The 17,801-nt window shown below is 50.9% G+C and overlaps 1 protein-coding gene across 3 annotated transcripts in view; it reads right to left on the bottom strand.

Annotated features, from left to right (window-relative positions):
* The window catches only part of CYFIP1 (cytoplasmic FMR1 interacting protein 1), a 32,809-nt gene extending 25,573 nt beyond the window's left edge, over positions 1-7,236 (bottom strand). For 2 of the 3 annotated variants that reach the window (XM_080651761.1, XM_080651762.1), the window contains exons 1-8: positions 6,895-7,234; positions 3,244-3,366; positions 3,065-3,154; positions 2,301-2,378; positions 1,962-2,063; positions 1,571-1,752; positions 375-471; positions 143-271 (exon numbers count right to left, since the gene is read on the bottom strand). In XM_080651761.1, the coding sequence (XP_080507887.1) occupies positions 143-271; positions 375-471; positions 1,571-1,752; positions 1,962-2,063; positions 2,301-2,378; positions 3,065-3,154; positions 3,244-3,366; positions 6,895-7,119 (1,026 nt within the window). In that variant the 5' untranslated portion in view covers positions 7,120-7,234. Of the gene's footprint in view, positions 1-142; positions 272-374; positions 472-1,570; positions 1,753-1,961; positions 2,064-2,300; positions 2,379-3,064; positions 3,155-3,243; positions 3,367-6,894 lie in introns of all 3 variants that reach the window. The other variant, XM_080651763.1, reaches the window with a different exon arrangement.
* Positions 7,237-17,801: the final 10,565 nt, after the last annotated feature.

Below are 17,801 nucleotides of genomic sequence, written 5' to 3'. Positions count from 1 at the left end.
TGAACAAAAATATATATATACCAAAAAAAGGTTGATGAAAGGATCACAGGCAAAGCACAGCCTGTTGGCCAGACCCTGGCCGTCCCTCCCTCCTGTGCCCCTCCCGCTGCGAGGCCCGTGACAGCCATCCCCACCCGCGTACTTTGAGCAGCATGTGTTTCTCGCTGGGCGTCAGGTACATCCTGTTCTCGTAGTAATCCACACACAGGTTCACGATGTCGGCCAGGAGCTCTTCGTAGCCAGAAATGACTTCAAGCTGTTGCTGTAGAGACTGGAAGAGGGGAGCCCCATGCCACCAGGTGCTCCAGGTCCTCTGGCCCCCGGAACCCCAGCCAGGCACCCCATCAGCCAGAGCCGGAGAGCTCGAGCCTCACCTGTGTGATCTTGTTGTGGTTGGCCAGGAACATGGACAGGTTCTGTGACTCCTGGATGGACTGCGGGTCTGCCATTTTCCGCAGAAACTGAGCAGCCCTGTGTAAGCAGGAGAAAAGAAATGTTAATCAGCTAACATGCTTCATGATTCAAAAGAAGAAGAGTCCAGCTGGGGCGGCTCAGTGGTTGAGGGTGGACCCATCAACCAGGAGGTCACAGTTGGATTCCCGGTCAGGGCACGTGCCCGGGTTGTTGGCTCGATCCCCAGCGGTGGGGGTGAGGAGGAAGCTAATCGATGATGCGCCCCATCCGATGTCAATGTCAATTTAAAGTCACAGCAGCAGTCGCATGATTTCAGAGGCAATGTAACTACAGTCCATTCAGATGCAAAGTAAAAACTCTTCCAATTGAATTTTATAGCTGAGGTTCTTTGTGTGGCAAGAGGGAACATCAGCCAGCATCTTATCATCTTATTCTAACCAGCCCTGACGTTAGCAGACTAGAGAAAGTCTGTTCATAGACAGCTGGCTCTGCTCTGACCGCCTCCCTCCCTCTCCTTGCCACCAGCCACCCACACAGTGTTCCAGAAGCACACGCCACGCCATGCCCGCCTTTTCCAATTATCTTCTCCACATTCAAAAAGAAAACCGCCCTGGAGGAGAGCGGGTTTGGGAAACCGGGAAGCTCCACGTGACCACACTGTTCCAGTCCACGGGCCAGCTCCACCCACTGCTGGGATGGCATCCTCAGGCTGCAGATCCCACCCGTCCCTCACCAAGCGCCCGTGTAGTGACCCCAAGGCTCTGTGAGCAGGAAATGGTCTTGTGTGCTTCTGTCTTCCAAGGGTGCTGAGCACTCAACAAACATGTGAGTCAAGGGCACAGACATAGCTCGGTTCCAGGCACAATCCCTGGCCCTGGTCAGGGAGCATGAAGGAGACAACCAATCGATGTGTCTCTCTCACATCAATGTTTCTCTCTCCTTCCTCCCTTGCGCTCTGTCTAAAAATCAATGGAAAAATACACTCAGGTGAGGATTCACAAACAACAACACAGACTTAGGCCTGGCCAGTAACCACCGTCAGCCAGCGGCAGTAACTTCCGCACACCTGGATGCACACCCACTGCGTGCAGGAAGCACAGCTCACCAGCTACTCCCGGGCGCTCTCCGCGGGGCTCAGGCGCAGGGCAAGGCTCACCTCTTGTAGGCCGAGTGGTCGTTCTTGACGCTGCACTTCATGTTCTTCAGCTCGTCCAGCACTGCGAACATGTTGATGAACTTGCCCAGCGTGACCAGGTAGGCCTCGGACACGAAGTCCTTCCTCCGCTCCGCGTGGCACAGGCGCCGCACCTCCCCACAAAAACGCTCGATGGCGTTTCTCTGAGCACAGAAAGAGGGGGGTCAGGAAAGTGCTTCTTCTGAAATAGCAGGCCACACGTTCCCCTGCCCGAGGCTTAGTTCCCTTCTGTCCCTGAAGCGTCGTGGTTGCTGTGATTCACACGCAGGTGCTTTACTGGGTTCATGGGGACAATGACAGTGGCATCGTCCTGGCCCGTGGGCTAAAGCCTAGGATCATTCCGCTGTCTTACCTGGAAGTACATAAAATTCATCAGTTTTGTGACCTCAGGCTCAAGGACCTCCACGGTTTTCTCGTAAATTTCCACTCTGTTAGGCTGCTCATTACACTTCACCTGGGAATAAACAGGTATTACAAAAGTAAGGCTTCAACCAGCCAGAAATGAGGGAGGGAAGGCGCTGCTAGCGCTGGGGGTCTCTGACTTCTCACGGGTAGAATTCAGGCGGGGCTGGGCTGTGCAGGTTGGGGGCACCGCGTTGCTGAGCTGGGTGGAACTGCTAAGGGGCGTGGCCTTGTTGGGCGGGGTTGGAGAGGGGGCGTGGCCTGCTGGGGTGTCCAAACAGCAGGGTACCTGTGGGATGGCCCGAGAGCAGCTCCTCCAGGTATACAGCATGACAGCGTACTCCTGGCCCTCTTCCAGCATCTCATTCTGCAAGGGGCGCATGGCACATGTGAGGCTCGCAGGGGAGCAACCCCAGCACCGGAGGTGCCACCTGGCTCAGAGCTCCTGGAATAACCTGCCTTTCGCAGACACGCACCAGGAGCGTCCTGCTCGGCAGGAGACAGCTGTTGGGAGGCTGGTGTCACTGACGCAGTGGTGTGGCCATGACGACCACACCGCTCCTCCCTACACCCAAAGGTCACGGGTTCGATTCCCAGTCAGGGCACATACCCAGGTTGTGGGTTGGATCCCCGGCCAGGGAGCCTAAGAGAGGCAGTCCATCAATGTTACTCTCTCACCTCTCTCTCTCTAAAAATGAATGAATACGTCAGCACGTGAGGATAAAAAAAGTTACATTATGGACGTTTATAAAATGTGAAGTCATAAAAATACATAATTATAAAAATGCACTTCATTTACACAATGTGTATCACAAGGGGGTGCATGCGTGCAGGTATATGAGAGGGAGAGAAAATGGGCTTCCTCAAAATTCTGTCTGGGCCGTCGATGACAAAAAGAAAAATAAAGGCTTTTTAAAAAACAAGAAAGAAGGCATTTCATTCACTCTTCTCCTCTTCCTCAGCAAGCACCCTTTCAGGATCATACAAAAAAGGGGATAGCTACCGCTCGGATGTGTCATTGCGGGGGGGGTGGGGGAGTGGCGCGGGAATTACCATGCCAGAATGCACGGTCGCTTGTTCAATGTATCTTGCAATACCGGTGACAAATGCATTTCTGTCCTCAAAGTTAGTGTTGAAATTTGGCTGAAAGGAAGAGAAAGATTATTACTGGGAGGTCCGCATCCCAGGAGGCCAGCGTCACAGGTGGCCTGCCGGCGGCCACCGGCACCCACCTGGTAGAGCAGGGAGGATGGTGGGGGCTCGATGCAGGGCTGTTGGTCCGGCAGAGGCAGCTCTTCCAGGAGGTCCACGTTGGACAGCGCGTCCTCCAGTGTCACCTGGGCCGCCATCGTGGCCTAGAACACAACACGAAGCAACCTATGCTGTGTGGAAGGAAGGGCAGGGCACCTGACTGTCCTGGTCAGGGCTCATCAGCAAGGGAGTCACGATGAAGGTACATGGGTCACCACACATGGTTTCAATTCCTGGCCTTCCCACCTTGGGTCGCTGTCTTTAGAGGGCTCTTTGGGAGGGTCGGACATTCCTGCAAGCAGGTTACACGCTAGGACTCCAAGCACAGGGTCAGCCGACAGGGACGGCTAAGGCGAGGGTTGGGGTGGAGGGACACAGGGAGGGGATGTCAGCCGAGCACAGCCCCAAGGCTGCGTGGAGCAGCACCGACGTAGAGCTGGATGTCATCTAAGCACGTGTGTTAGCTGCAGGGGCAGGACTCGGCACACTGCAGCCTGCCTCCCGCTGACTGCGTCTCTGGGCTGGCCGGGACACAGGGAGCAGCTCTTACTCCCTGGGCTATGTCTGATCAGTCACTGGCCACTGGCCATGCTCACTGTGGATGCATCTAGCAAGAAGCTTCAAACCACAGCGGCGGACACTGAGACAGAAAGGAGAAGGAAGCCCGCAGGAGCAGGCGCCTGCAAGCATTCTCGTCCCTGACGGTGAGTCAGCAGGAGCCCAGGCAGGAACCCAGCGGGACCACAGGGACCTTACTGGCATTCAGAGAACCCTCCTGACAATGCCGATCTGTTCCGCATGCTTCCAACTTAAAATGTAGCAAGTACTTTTCAATCTACCTGGTATTTTGGGGAAAACACAGCCTTTTTTCTTTCATTACCAACTTCCTTCTATCATCACAACTTCCTGTTCCACACACTCTGCAGTGAGAGCACAGCGCCCGTGGGCTCGGCCAATGCCCTGCAGGGCCAGCGCGGAGCCCAGTGTGCATGCAGGAGCCTCAAAGCGGGCAGCCTCCTGGTTCATAGGTCAACCCTCAACCAGTGAGCCACACCGACCAGGCGGTGTTCTCTGTAGAACACACCTCACGTGGCGGTCCCATCTTAGAGTGCCTACCGACCAGCCTCCCAGCAGAAGGGGGACTGCCTGACGTGCCATGTGGCCTGTGCAGTCCTGACCTCTCTAGAAGCTGGTGTGTGTGAAGCCAGATCAAAAGCCAGGACAGGGACAGTCACACAGTGAGAGGGTAGAGGGAACCCTGGCCCACAGGGGAACCCACCAATGCGTGGGCCCCGAGCAAGGCCGGGGCCTTCCAAGAATACGCCAGCGTGCAAAGATCTCCAAGATCTTGGTGGAAGTGAGGCAGGATGAGCAAGTGAAAAGGCATGACGATACGTGCACTACAAGCTCCTCGTTCCCAAAATAACACACAAAGGAAACCATGAGTGTGTGTGCACAGAACAGGCATGTACGACGGAAGGGCTTGTGCTTGGGTACCGTACTTGTACATTTCCTGATGAGCTGGATTTCTGAAATTTTTCTCATGACTTAAAAATAGCATTTGAATTTTTCAGGTTGTGACCTAGATACACTTTTCAGACCTTTGTGTCTGCACCCCTCATGGGCAAAATGGAAGAGCCTAAGTGCACCGTGCTCCGTGAACTAAGGCAGACTAGACTGAAGACCACATGGCCATTCAAAACTGTAGGAATGGGGAACAGCTCCGCGGCTGAGGGAGTTAGAAACGGGGGAGGGGATGCCTACAAAGGACAGCAGGAAGGAACTTGGGGTGATGGCGCTGTTCTGCATTTTGATGGTTGGGCCAGCCACAAGAGTACGCATGTGTCAAAATTCGCTGAAAAAGCCCTAATCGGTTTGGCTCAGTGGGTAGAGCCTCGGCCTGATTCCGGTCAAGAGCATGTACCTTGGTTACCGGCACATTCCCAGTAGGGGTTGTGCAGGAGGCAGGTGATCAATGTTTCTTTTTTCTTTCTTTTTTTTTTTTTTTAAATATATTTTATTGATATTTCACAGAGAGGAAGGGAGAGGGATAGAGAGCTAGAAACATCGATGAGAGAGAAACATCGATTAGCTGCCTCCTGCACACCTCCCACTGAGGATGTGCCCGCAACTAAGGTACATGCCCTTGACCGGAATCGAACCCGGGACCCTTCAGTCCGCAGGCCGACGCTCTATCCACTGAGCCAAACCGGTTTCGGCTCTTTCTTTTTTTTTAAAAATATATTTTATTGATATTTTACAGAGAGGAAGGAAGAGGGATAGAGAGTTAGAAACATCGATGAGAGAGAAACATCCATCAGCTGCCTCTTGCACACCCCCTACTGGGGATGTGCCCGCAACCCAGGTACATGCCCTTGACCGGAATCGAACCTGGGACCTTTCAGTCCGCAGGCTGACGCTCTATCCACTGAGCCACACCGGTTTTGGCAGGTGATCGATGTTTCTAATTCTCTCTCCCTCTCCCTTCTTTTCTGTGAAAAATCAATAAAATATATTTTTAAAAAACTCGCTGAAATGTACACCCAAAAGTGAGTTTGACTATATGTAAATTTTTAAAATTCATATAAACACACACACAGAAAACACTTGGGGAGTAAATTTCCTTCAGCGAGCGGTCTGTCATCACAAACAGATGCCTGAGCTCAGGAAGCATTTCCCAAAGCAACTCCCCCTTACCGCCCGCACCGCCCCCGAGAGGTGGACTCCTGCAAACGGAGACCGGCCGGGGCCCACGTGACCGAAAACGGACTCTTTCTTTGGGCTCGGTCCGTGCCTGCAGACCTGCTGTCCACACCGAAGCCACGAAGGACCTGCAGACACAGGGGCCGCGCGCCTGGACAGGCCCGCTCAGTGCCAGGGCCGCGCTGCTCCGCGGGGGCGACGAGTGGCCACGAACAGCGACCTGAGCTCCAGTCCCTGCGGCTCCAATCACGGATCCATCAGGCAGTGGCGTGACGAAATGGGCCAGACACGCTACCGGGCCCTCGAGGCCGCAGCGAGACTATGTCCCGTGCCCTGGGGCCTGTCCCGCTGGAAAGGAACCGCCGCTGAGTCTCGGTCGCCCCCCGAAGCACGGGTCCTGCATTTCCGGGGGGGCAGCCGCCCCGCGGCCCGTGCCCTTTGGACAACGCGGGACAGGAGGCCCGGACGCCATTCTGCCTACAAAACGCTTCCCAAGCCCGTTTCCCAATCGCTCTCCACTTCTCTCTCTCTACCCTCTGCGAGCGCCGCACGCACCCGTGCTCACCCCGAACCCCGCAGAACTGTGCGGGCGGCGCTGCACCCCATCCTCGCGCTCAACAAAGCCCAGGTCACCCCGGAGCCCGCAGCGCGCTTCCGCTGGGCCGTACCCGCCCTCTGCCCTCCGAGTGCGAGCTGTCCGCTCCCTTCTCCCCAACAATCACCGCGACTCGCGGACATGCCCTCCCAGCGGGAGTGCCGCGGCGCGGAGCCGCGCGATCGCGGGATCCAGGGCGGGTCCCCGAGGCCGTGCGGCGGGGGAGGCCGCGTCGCCGGAGGCCAAGTCCTGGCCGCCGGTGGGGCGCCTGTGGCAGTTCCGAGGGCTGCCTGGAATCCGCAGGGCCGCGAGGCGGGGCGGCATGGGTCCTAACCTGGGTCCGCAGCGGCGGCGGCTCGGGGGTCCCGGGCGGGCCTGGGAGTTTCCAGCCGGAGTGAGTCACTCGGGCGGGCCGGGAATGCGCCAGGAAACACCCGCCTCCTCCCCTTCCTCCCGGGGCGGGGGCTCTCCCGGCTCGGCCCCTTCCTCCTGGCGCTCCTCCCTCCCGGCCACCGCGCGCCTTGCGCCGGGGCTGAAAGGGAATCTGCTCTGCTCCCATTGCCGAATGTGCTCCCGGGAAGGATGCAGGATTGGGGGGCCGCCCCCTGTCTCGAGCCTATATGGGGTCCCGGAGGTGCGTTTGATGAGCTGCGGAAGGGACTTTGGAGGACCCCGAGAGTGCTCACACCTGCGTGCCACGGCCATAGCGCGGTCGGCGGCGAGTACCTGGATGGAGCAGTCCCCTCCGCCAGAGACTCCCACGGGTCCCTGCAGTGATCACCCAGCTACTTCCTAACAACCCCCTTTTGAGCCGGGACCTGTGCTCAGGCTTGTGGGAATGGCTGAGAGAAGAAAGCCTGACTTTGAACTGGAAATAAAAAACTCTGAGATGTCCATGAAACTATACATCAAGTGGAAAAGGTGAATGGAGGGAGCGAGTCTAATAAAAAGTTAAAGGAGTAAGAAGTGATTCTCCTCCCCCTACCTTACTGCCTCATCACCGAAGGACAGTTACCACAAGTTCTTTCACCAGTATATGAAATAACTGTCTTTAAATATTACAAGTCACAGCAAAAGGCAAAAAACAGTTTTAAGGGACAGAGCAAGCATTAGAACCACACTTGGATCTGGCAGGCATGTCGAATGATCAGATCACCAATTTTTGTAAACTAATGTTCAGGTACTCTATTTCTGTTAAGGTCGCAAAGGAGGAGCGCAGGAGCCCCCGATGGCTCCAATACCCAAAAATGGGGAGCCAGAGGTTTTTAAAGGACTCTAGGCGGGCTTTATCTGGGAGGAGAATTCTCTGTGCAGGTCCATATTCTGGGAAATTCCAGAGGGGAGAGATAATGGTCTTAGCAAGTGGAATGTGGTCTAAGCAAGTAGAATGTTGATTGTGAAGTGCCCCAAAGGTCATTTCCCAGGAGAGGGGGTACAGATTCAATTATTTGATCAGACCTAACAATTTCCATATTTAGTTATAAGTCATTTGACCATAAAAGTGAGGGTTTGTTTGTGAGGGAAAATTCTCAAATATCTATAATAATAAAATCCTAAGCGACCATTGCAACCGAAAGGATAACTAGGCTGTGGAGTGACCAGTCCGGCAGGGGGGTAAGTGATGGAGCAGCAGGCTGCATGGTGCGACCAGGCCTGCAGGGGAGGGGGGCAGTTGTGGTCGACCAGGTGTGCAGGGGGGGGCAGTTGGGGGCAACCAGGCTGGCAGGGGGGGGGGAGTAAGGGGCAACCAAGCCAACGGGGGGGTGGGTGGGAATTTATTGGCGACCAGGTCAGTGAGGGGGGGCAGTTGGGGGCGAGCAGGCCAATGCGCGGGGGTGGGGCAGTTAGGGGCCACCAGGCTAATGTGGGGGTGGGGCAGATAGGGGCAACCAGTCTGGTGGGGTGGGGTACCAGGCCATCAGGGGGGCAGTTAGGGCAATCAGGCAGGCAGGCAGGTGAGCAGTTAGGAGCCAGTGTTCCCGGATTGTGAGAGGGATCCCAGATCGGAGAGGGTGCAGGCTGTGCTGAGAGGACCGCCACCCCCGCCCCTGTGCACGAATTTCATGCACCGGGCCTGTATTGTTGAAATAAAAATCATACTATTAAACAACCAATGAGTCAAAGAAAATTAGAAAATATCTTGAAATGAAAATACGACATATCAAAAGTTAGAAGATTTCTCTCCCTCTATACAATAATTAAAAAAGAAAGAAAGCCCCCATTTGGGTCAGTCTCAGGGCCAATCTCAGGAGGGTTACTATCACTGAGCATCTGCTCTTGCTTTGTCAGCCTGCCCAGCCTAAGTTTTCTTCACTCTTGGGAGCCCCAACCATTCTTCTGTTCCCTCTTCCTTCCTTCTTCCTTTCTTCTTTCTCCTTCCTTTCTCCTATTTATCTTTCCTTGTCTGTGTCCATCCACAGCTCCCAGCCTGCACAGGAGCCCTGGTCCCAGCCTGCGCCTGCGCCTTCCCATCACAAGAGGGCACGCCAGCTCCCTTAGCATTTGCTGTCTCATCGTTACTTAGCAACGCGGGTGGGGTCACTGTCAAGAGAGCGACGCCGGTTTCCCACGCAGGCGCAGTGGCAGGGCTGGCTTTCAGGGCAGGAAGCTGGTCTATGAGGAAGGGAGAACAGAGAAAGGCAGTGAAGGAGGGAGGGCGCTGCCAAATTTCCCACCCACTAATCCCCTGCCACCGCCATCATTGAGAACATGTGTATCCTGTAGGCGGACGTTCTTGAGGCAGCCAGTCTCAGGGAGGCCGCCATTATTTAGGCAGCGGGTACCCGAGAAGCTGTCATTATTGAGGGTCCCGGGAGAATGAATGGGTATCATGAGAACGTGTTAATTCCGCGAGACACAGCGAGATCAAAAAGAGCAAATTATGGAGGTCAGAGTGATTATATGCTGGACTGTGACTGTGGTGGAGCAGACGGTTCAGGAGTGTGACTTTGAATATGGTTCGTGGTGACTGATTGTATTTCAGCAGCATCCAAATGAGTCGCCCCTTCCAGGATCTTAGTAAATTCCAATATCGCGTCCTATTTTTTCAAGTTACTTCTTTGGAATTAGGTTGTTATTACTGAGTACTTTATTTCTGATAGTAAATTAGTTGTGAACATGTGTTTTTTTTCCGAATAAAATATTCCAGTTAATACTCTGGTGTTGAAACAGTTTGTTAAAATACTTATTTTCATTATTTCATAGAGGAAGGGAGAGGGGGAGAGAGATAGAAACCTCCATGAGAGAGAATCATCCATAGGCTGCCTCCTGCCGGCCCCTACTGCTGATCGAACCTGCAACCCAGGCATGTGCCCTTGGCCGGAATCGAATCTGGGACCCTTCAGTCCATAGGACGATGCTCTATCCACTGAGCCAAAGCAGCAAGAGAAAAATGACAATGATTTTGGAACGTGTTCTTGCAACTGAAAGAGTTCTGCTTGATACTTATGCATGTCTCTTTCAGACTGAAAGATAAAATAATCCTGTAGAAATATGCTAAGAACAAGCATCTCTTATTTTGTGACTTATTAGAATGTAAATATAGAGCAGATTTATGCAGTGATTTTATAGTCTAAACGGTTCTATTTTGCTTCAAGTAAGTTACTGATTATACCGTACAGGTGTATGGAACGATATCGTTAATACACTAGACCTGAAAGGACGCTGTCCACCCATTACTGAGCAAAACGATACTTTGCTGCCATCGTGTGGCCATTCAAGGAACAACAGCATACACTACCAGCTTTCAGACTGAAAAGCCTTCTATACTGCATCGGAAGACCTTTTTTTAAAAAAGATGGTAACCAAAGGAGCCTCTAAGAGATTAAAGTGACCAAGTGCTCCGGACGACTGAACGGTATAGTCTAGCCTTGCCATTAAGTTATTTCAAATCTGTATTTTCCACTGATGATGAAAGTGTGCATGGAGTGTAGGCAATCACACACACATGCCTTTCTGCAAATAAAGAGGGCACAGGCCACACACAGTGTGCAGTGACAGTATAGAGCATGCGGGGCCGGCCTTGTCCTGGCAGGGCTTGCCTTCTAGAAAGTTCTTCCTTGCCTGCCGTGTTTTCCTGCACAAGAGACTCAGAGAGAATTGTTCCTCTGCTCAAACCCATCCGGCATATTGTCCTCAGCATCCTGTCTCTAAACATCCTCTGTCATCACACCCCTCCTGCATAGAATCTACCACACATTCCCACTCTCCCTCCATCTAGTCTTTCACTGCAGGGATGTGCCTATACTTTTACCAGTGAGCACAGCAGCTACAGCTTTGATTCAGTGTTGAAAATAAAAATTTCAAACCATTCCCAGCCACCACAACTGGAAATAAACATGTTCTCCTGTGCCTGTTTGCAGTACTTGTTATAGACATGTCTGTTGAATTGCACATGCAAGAAACTAGGATTGATGTGTCAGTTTCCCTAGTCTAAACGTGAGTGATATAAGCACAAACCAGTGCTTATTCATTCATGAATTTTCTGAATGCAGCAAAGTTAAAAAGCCATAGTCAGTAAGTGTGTGTGAAATAAAGCAATGAAAGAGAACAGATCTTTCACACAAATAAAATGTGGGTATCCTAGGTCTCCTTTTCACTGCATATAGGAAATGAATGGTAGAAAACTAGGGTATAGTAAGAAGATTTGGGGGTTCAGTTTCTAAAACAGCAAGTTGGAATGGGCATATGCCCTGTGGGATTGAAATAGTGAAGTTATTCAAAACTTCTTCACAGGAGCCTCTATGAGAGCCATGTTGTCTGTGTGTGTGGTGCTGAGATTAATTCCAGGCGGAAATCCCTGGCTCTGCTTTCACACCAGGCAGAGGCAAGTCCGATTAGAAGACAAATGTTTGCATACGTCATTGACACTGATAGAGAGACTTCCGTCTCACCGAGATCTCAGGGCACTCACTAGGCACTGACCCCACAGCTGCACCTTTGTAGTGTGTGGAGGAAAGGGGCAGCAGGACACCTGCCAGCTCACCAACTCCTAAAGGAAAACGTCTCCTCCTAGTAGGCTTGTCCCCTAGGAAAAGTGGTTGCCCTCTAGTGCCCAAGGTTGTATTTTATTTTTTTAAAATATTGTGTAATTGATTTTTTACGGAGAGGAAGGGAGAGTGACAGAGTCAGAAACATAGATATTGTTCTGCTGCCTCCTGCACACCCCCTCCTGGGGACGTGTGTACAACCAAGGCACATGCCGTTGACCGGAATCAAACCCGGGACCCTTCAGTACACAGGCCGACGCTCTATCCACTGAGCCAAACCGGTCAGGGCAGTGCCCAAGGTTTTAGGGCAGTGGAACTGAAACTGTCTGTCATGAGATCCTGACCAAAAATTCCCCTGGGGGGGGGGAGGAAGTAAACAAAATCGGCCAGGCTGGATTTTGCACCTCTCCCCTCCGCATCCCTGCAAAGGAAGGCCTACCGAACTACTGGGCACAGGTTTCCTTTAAGGTGACTCTGCCACCCTGCCTGATATGTCCGTTGGGGACCTTTTTAACAAATCCAGGGAAAGGTAGGCTTGCTTATATGCGTATATATGCATACACGCTCAGGGCCTAATTAAGAACTTCTGGTGGCATATGGATAATTTATTTTAGATCCTATGCAAGAATCAAATATGTAGAAGATAAATGCACTTTCCTTGAAGTAATTGACTGATTATACTGTACAAGTGTATGGCGTGCAGGAGGCAGCCGATCCATGATTGTCTCTTATCATTGATGTTTCTATCTTTCTCTCTCTCTTGAAAATTAATAAAAATATATTTTAAAAAATACTTAAAAAGAAGATGAATTTGCCGTAACCGGTTTGGCCCAGTGGATAGAGCGTTGGCCTGTGGACTGAGCAAAGGGTCCCAGGTTCAATTCCGGTGAAGGCCATGTACTTTGGTTGCAGGCACATCCGCAGTAGGGGGTGTGCAGGAGTCAGGCGATGAATGTTTCTGTCTCATCGATGTTTGTAACTCTCTATCCCTCTCCCTTTCTGTCTGTAAAAAATCCAAAGAAGATGAATTTGCTTTGTAAAAGGTGAATTTGTGCGATTGAATTTCAACAGTATCAAAATGAGTTGCCCGTTTCAGGATGTTAGTAAATTCCAATGTTGCTTCACATTTTTTCAAGTTATTTCTGTGACATTAGGTTATTATTACTGAGTACTTTTTTTCTGCTAGTAAATTAGTAAATTAGGGTTCTGCTTGATTCCTGTATCTGTCCCTTTCTGAATGAATGATAAAATAAACCTGTAGAAATGTGGTAAGACTAAGCCTCGGTTAATTTGTGATTTATTAGAATGTAAACATAGAGCAGACTTACACAATGGTTTTATAGGATAAATGTTTATATTTTCCTTCAAGTCAGGTACTGATTATACTGTCTAAGTCTATGGTTCTACATACTTATTACTGTAGCGCTCAAAGGACGCTGTCAGGTAATGACTGCGCAAAAATGATCCTTTGCTGCCCTCCTGTGGTCATTGAAGGAATATCACGCCGTGGCCCTGACCATGGTGCTGAAATTCCAGCCGAAGCTCTGCGAACACAACCAAAAATTCTACCTAGAAAAAAAAGAAAAACTCAGAAAATCGTCGATGCTGTCCATGGCGTCAATGATTCCATCCCTGGATGGGCCGAAGTCACGGCTCTGGGTTCTGCACCCCTTCCTACCCCAGCCCTGCAAAGGAAGGCACTGAGGTTCTCCTTAAGGTGACCCGACCACCCTGGTTAATATGTTCATTGGTGCCATTTTTTAAAAGTATGGAGTGGAGGGTGTATGTGTGGCAAGGCGACGCTCTAAGCAGTGATCAACACCAGCTACAGATTCTATTAACTTTTAAAAATACAAATTTGAACGAAGTTAAGGGTCAGAGTTCAAGGCTAGGGCTTGGGCTAGGGCTGGGTTAGGTGTCAGTGTTTTAGGGTGAGGGTTCATGGTGAGCGTTGGGGTTGGGGTTGGGGTGAGGGTAAGGGTCAGAATTGGAAAAGGTGAATTTGCTGTTGAAATGTAGATTTTTTTTTTTTCAAAATAGAATTTGCTTCGCAAAAGGTGCATTTTAACTGTATCAGGTGAATTTGATTTTGAAATGGCGAACTGGTTTTCAAAAGATGAATTATGGATGCAAAATGTAAATTTGTCTGATTGTGTTTCAGAAGCATCCAAATGAGTAGCCCATTCCAGTATCTTAGTAAATTCATATGTTGTTGCCTATTTTGTCAAGGTACTTTAGGGACATGAAGGTTATTAGAACTGACAATTTTTTTCTCCTAGTAAATAATTTGTAAACACATATTTTCCTGAATTTTACATTCTAGTTAATAGTTTGTTGTTGCGCCACAGCGGTTTTGAAATGTGTTCACGTACCGAAAGGGTTCTGCTCCATACATATGCCTGTATCTTTCAGAAGGAAAGATAAAATAGTCTTGTAGAAATGTTGTAAGAACAGGATTCCTTATTTTGCGATTTATCAGAATGTAAGCATTGAGCAGATGTATACTGTGGTGTTAATAGGATAAACGCTTTTCTATTTCCTTCAAGTAAGTTACCGATGATACTGTAACGGTCCACGTGTATGCATCTATGTATGCACTCAGTACACATCCCTCAAAGGACTCTGTCAGCCAATTCCTTTGCAACAATGATCTTGTGCCATCCTCTGAGGCTATGCCGAGAGTTTCTGTCCATTGCGGTGAACTCTAAGCATTGCCCTGAAATCCCAAGGATATATTCTACACAGAAAAAATAAATAAGAAACAAAAACCAACCAAATCATCGAGGCTAACGAGGCAGCCAGTACGGAGCAGGTGTGTTTACCGTGGCAGGAAGACAGCTGAGACCTCCGTACGGCGGAGGCCCCCGCTAAGGAGGCAGCCAGTACTGGGCACGGGGCCTTTTCTCTGGCAGGCAGGTAGCTGCAGGCAGCCTCTAGTGAGGTCAGAGGCCGCCGTCCTCGAGGCAGGTGGTTCTACGGAGCCCGCTCTGGTTGCGGCAGTGGGTACGGTGCAGGTCGCCATTATTGAGGCAGGCAGTCCGTACAACGAGGTGCTGAGTCCCGCGAGACGCAGCGTGGTCGCGAGAGTCCGACGTAGTTGAGGCACGCCGTAGGCTGCAGGCCGCCATTACTGAGACCTTCCGTACGGCGGAGGCCCCCGCTAAGGAGGCATCCAGTACGGGGCCCGGGGCCTTTACCCTGGCAGGCAGGCAGTTGCAGGTTTCCTCTATTGAGGTAGCCAGGAGGTCGAGGCCGTCGTCCTCGAGGCAGGCCGTTGTACGGAGCCCGCTGGGATTGCGGCAGTGGGTACCGTGCAGGCCTCCATTATTGAGGCAGGCAGTCCGTCCAGCGAGGTGTTGAGTACCGCGAGACGCAGCGTGGTCGCGAGATGCCGCCATTATTGAGGCACCCCGTAGGCTGCAGGCCGCCATTACTGAGACCTTCCGTACGGCGGAGGCCCCCGCTAAGGAGGCATCCAGTACGGGGCCCGTGGCCTTTACCATGGCTGGCAGGCAGGTGCAGGCCGCCGTCCTCGAGGCAGGCCGTTGTACGGAGCCCGCTAGGATTGCGGCGGTGGGTACCGTGTAGGCCGCCATTATTGAGGCAGCCAGTCCGTACAGCGAGGTGGTTTAGTTTTGCGAGGAGCAGTGTCCTCGCGAGAGGCCGCCCTTATCCACTAACGATGCAGGCAGGACGCCGGTCTCTTTTACTGACGTTACTAATTATTAGTTTATAAGTTAAGAGGATACTGGTTGCTCGTTCCCCGGGTACGTGCTACTGGTTACTAGTTACCGGGTAACTAGGTAACAGGTTACCAGTTAACCATTTACCAGGTTACTAGTTGCCAGGTTGGTAGTTACTAGGTTACTAGTTACCAGGTGACCAGTTACCAAAGTTACTAGTTACCAGGTCACTAGTTATTGGTTTACTGGTTACCAGGTGACTGGTTACCAAGTTACTGGTTACCAGGTTAGTGGTTACCAGGTTATCGGTTACCAGGTTAGTGGTTACTAGTTACTTGGTTACTGTTGTGGGCATCGAAGGAATAACAACGTGTGTTTCTGTCCACGGTGCTGAAATTCTCTGTAACGAACCAATGTGCGGAAGGTAGAAGTAGAGTTGTACTCATACAACACCTCCCACGTGCTGTTGTGATGCAAACAGGCCCGATGTAGAAAGCAACCTTAGAACAGCAGCAATGTGAAGCTTCTCATGACACGTCATGTGCCCAGTCAGGACCCATTGTCTTGTAATAAGCAGGTAATGGAAAAAGCAACACACAGCCACACAGCCAGCCCAGCAAGTGAGGCTCAACGATTGAGTATTTACCTATGAACTAAGAATTGCCATTGTGATTCCCGGTAAGGGCACGCACATTATGCGATTGACATTTTCTCTCTCACATCAATGTTTCTGTTTCTTTCCCTATCCTTCTCTGTATTTTGATCAGTAAGAATAAATGTAAACTAAAACTGTCAAGTGTTGAATCTCCTCAAAAGGTGTCCTGTTTTACTGCAACCATCCAGAACTTTTTTCCGTAGTCGTAATGATATTTTAGGCTCATGAATGTTCACAGTAGCACACTTTAAAATTTGTGTGCAGACATACACAGAAACAGCTGAGCATCCCACCCTGTGTAATTTTCCAGTTCCTCGGAAAGGAAGTAAGATTGTTCATGAGATTCCTCGCGGTTATACCGAGGCACACTGTTCGGGCCCAATAGAGAAATGAGTGGAACAGAACAGAAGGTGCCCGAGGAGACCCACGTCCAAAGAAAAATGTTTTTATGGTCAATGTGTCTCCCGAGGCCATTATTAAAAATGTGCATTCTGTACAAACTGGTGTTGGTACACGAGTCAAGTAGCAGATCATTGTTAAAAGTGTAGTTGCAGCCCTAGGCTGTTAGCTCATCGGTTATAGCAGCGGCCGGGCGCGAGGCCGAGAGCTGGCGAGCTGCGTGTGCAGGACGTGAGGAGAGCTCCCCCCAGGTGTGATGCGGGAGGCGACACGGTGTGCCGGACGAGCAGCCAGGGCCACAGGCGAGGCCGCGAGGCTCGGCTGCCCTCTGTTGCCGTGACTTTTTTTTTTTAAATATATATTTTATTGATTTTTCACAGAGAGGAAGGGAGAGGGATAGAGAGTTAGAAACATCGATGAGAGAGAGACATCGATCAGCTGCCTCGTGCACACCCCCCACTGTGGATGTGCCCGCAACCAAGGTACATGCCCTTGACCGGAATCGAACCCGGGACCCCTCAGTCCCCAGGCCAACGCTCTAGCCACTGAGCAAACCGGTTAGGGCAATGTTGCCGTGAGTTTTATTTTGGAGGAGCCGCAGCCACCGTTCAGGCTCTCCTGTGTGTTCTTGTGTGCTGAGCCGTTTTGTGTGTCCCATTCCCCAGTGTAAATGCTCGTTCTCCCCAAAATGATGTGTTTTAGGTGTGACAACATGGCCACGTGACTCATAATTCGGCTGTGATCCCAGGTCCAGGTGTTTCCGGGGTTTCGGTATCTCCTCCCCAGTCATCTTTTTTAAAGTGAGTGAAGATGTTTGGTGGGGGGGAAATTTGTTGATATGTCAAGGTTGTACGTTTGGCAAGAGTACAGATTTAGCTCGTGGATGTAAAACTTTTATGTAGCGTTGCAAAGGTGTGAAGAAGGAAGACCCCAGCTTTGCAGTCTGCACGTTGTTATTAAAGTGTTTTTTAAGTGAAGAAAGAACCTACAGCTGTCCCGCATTTCTTCCTGAGAGATTTCTCTGTGGATACTTGGTGTTAGGAAGGGAACGTTATTTTAAAGGCCTGAGTTTTAGGTGTTGAAGCCGGCCACAGGAGGCTGTTGAGCATCCCCAGCTGTCCATGTGCTATTACTTGTGGTTTAAGTTTTAGAAATTCTGTAAGCTTCCAAGTGTGTTGCCCTTTTCCTAAGTATCAGCCTGCTTCACCATCTCCCCAAACGTTTGCTTTCCAAAGACTTAACTGCTTTTTGCATTTATTGTCATGTAAATTAATGGAACAGCATAGGATTTTTTAAAAGTATATTTTATTGATTTTTCACAGAGAGGAAGGGAGAGGGATAGAGAGTTAGAAACATCGATGAGAGAGAGACATCGATCAGCTGCCTCCTGCCCACCCCGCACCGGGGATGTGCCCGCGGTCAAGGTCCATGCCCTTGACCGTAATCGAACCCGGGACCCCTCAGTCCCCAGGCCGACGCTGTAGCCACTGAGCCAAACCGTTCAGGGTCAGCATAG

The sequence above is a fragment of the Plecotus auritus genome, assembly GCF_963455305.1.
Source record: "Plecotus auritus genome assembly, chromosome: 15".
Taxonomy (NCBI): Eukaryota; Metazoa; Chordata; class Mammalia; order Chiroptera; family Vespertilionidae; genus Plecotus; species Plecotus auritus.
The sequence above is the reverse complement of the archived record's forward strand: the minus strand, read 5'-3'. Positions and strand labels throughout refer to the sequence as shown.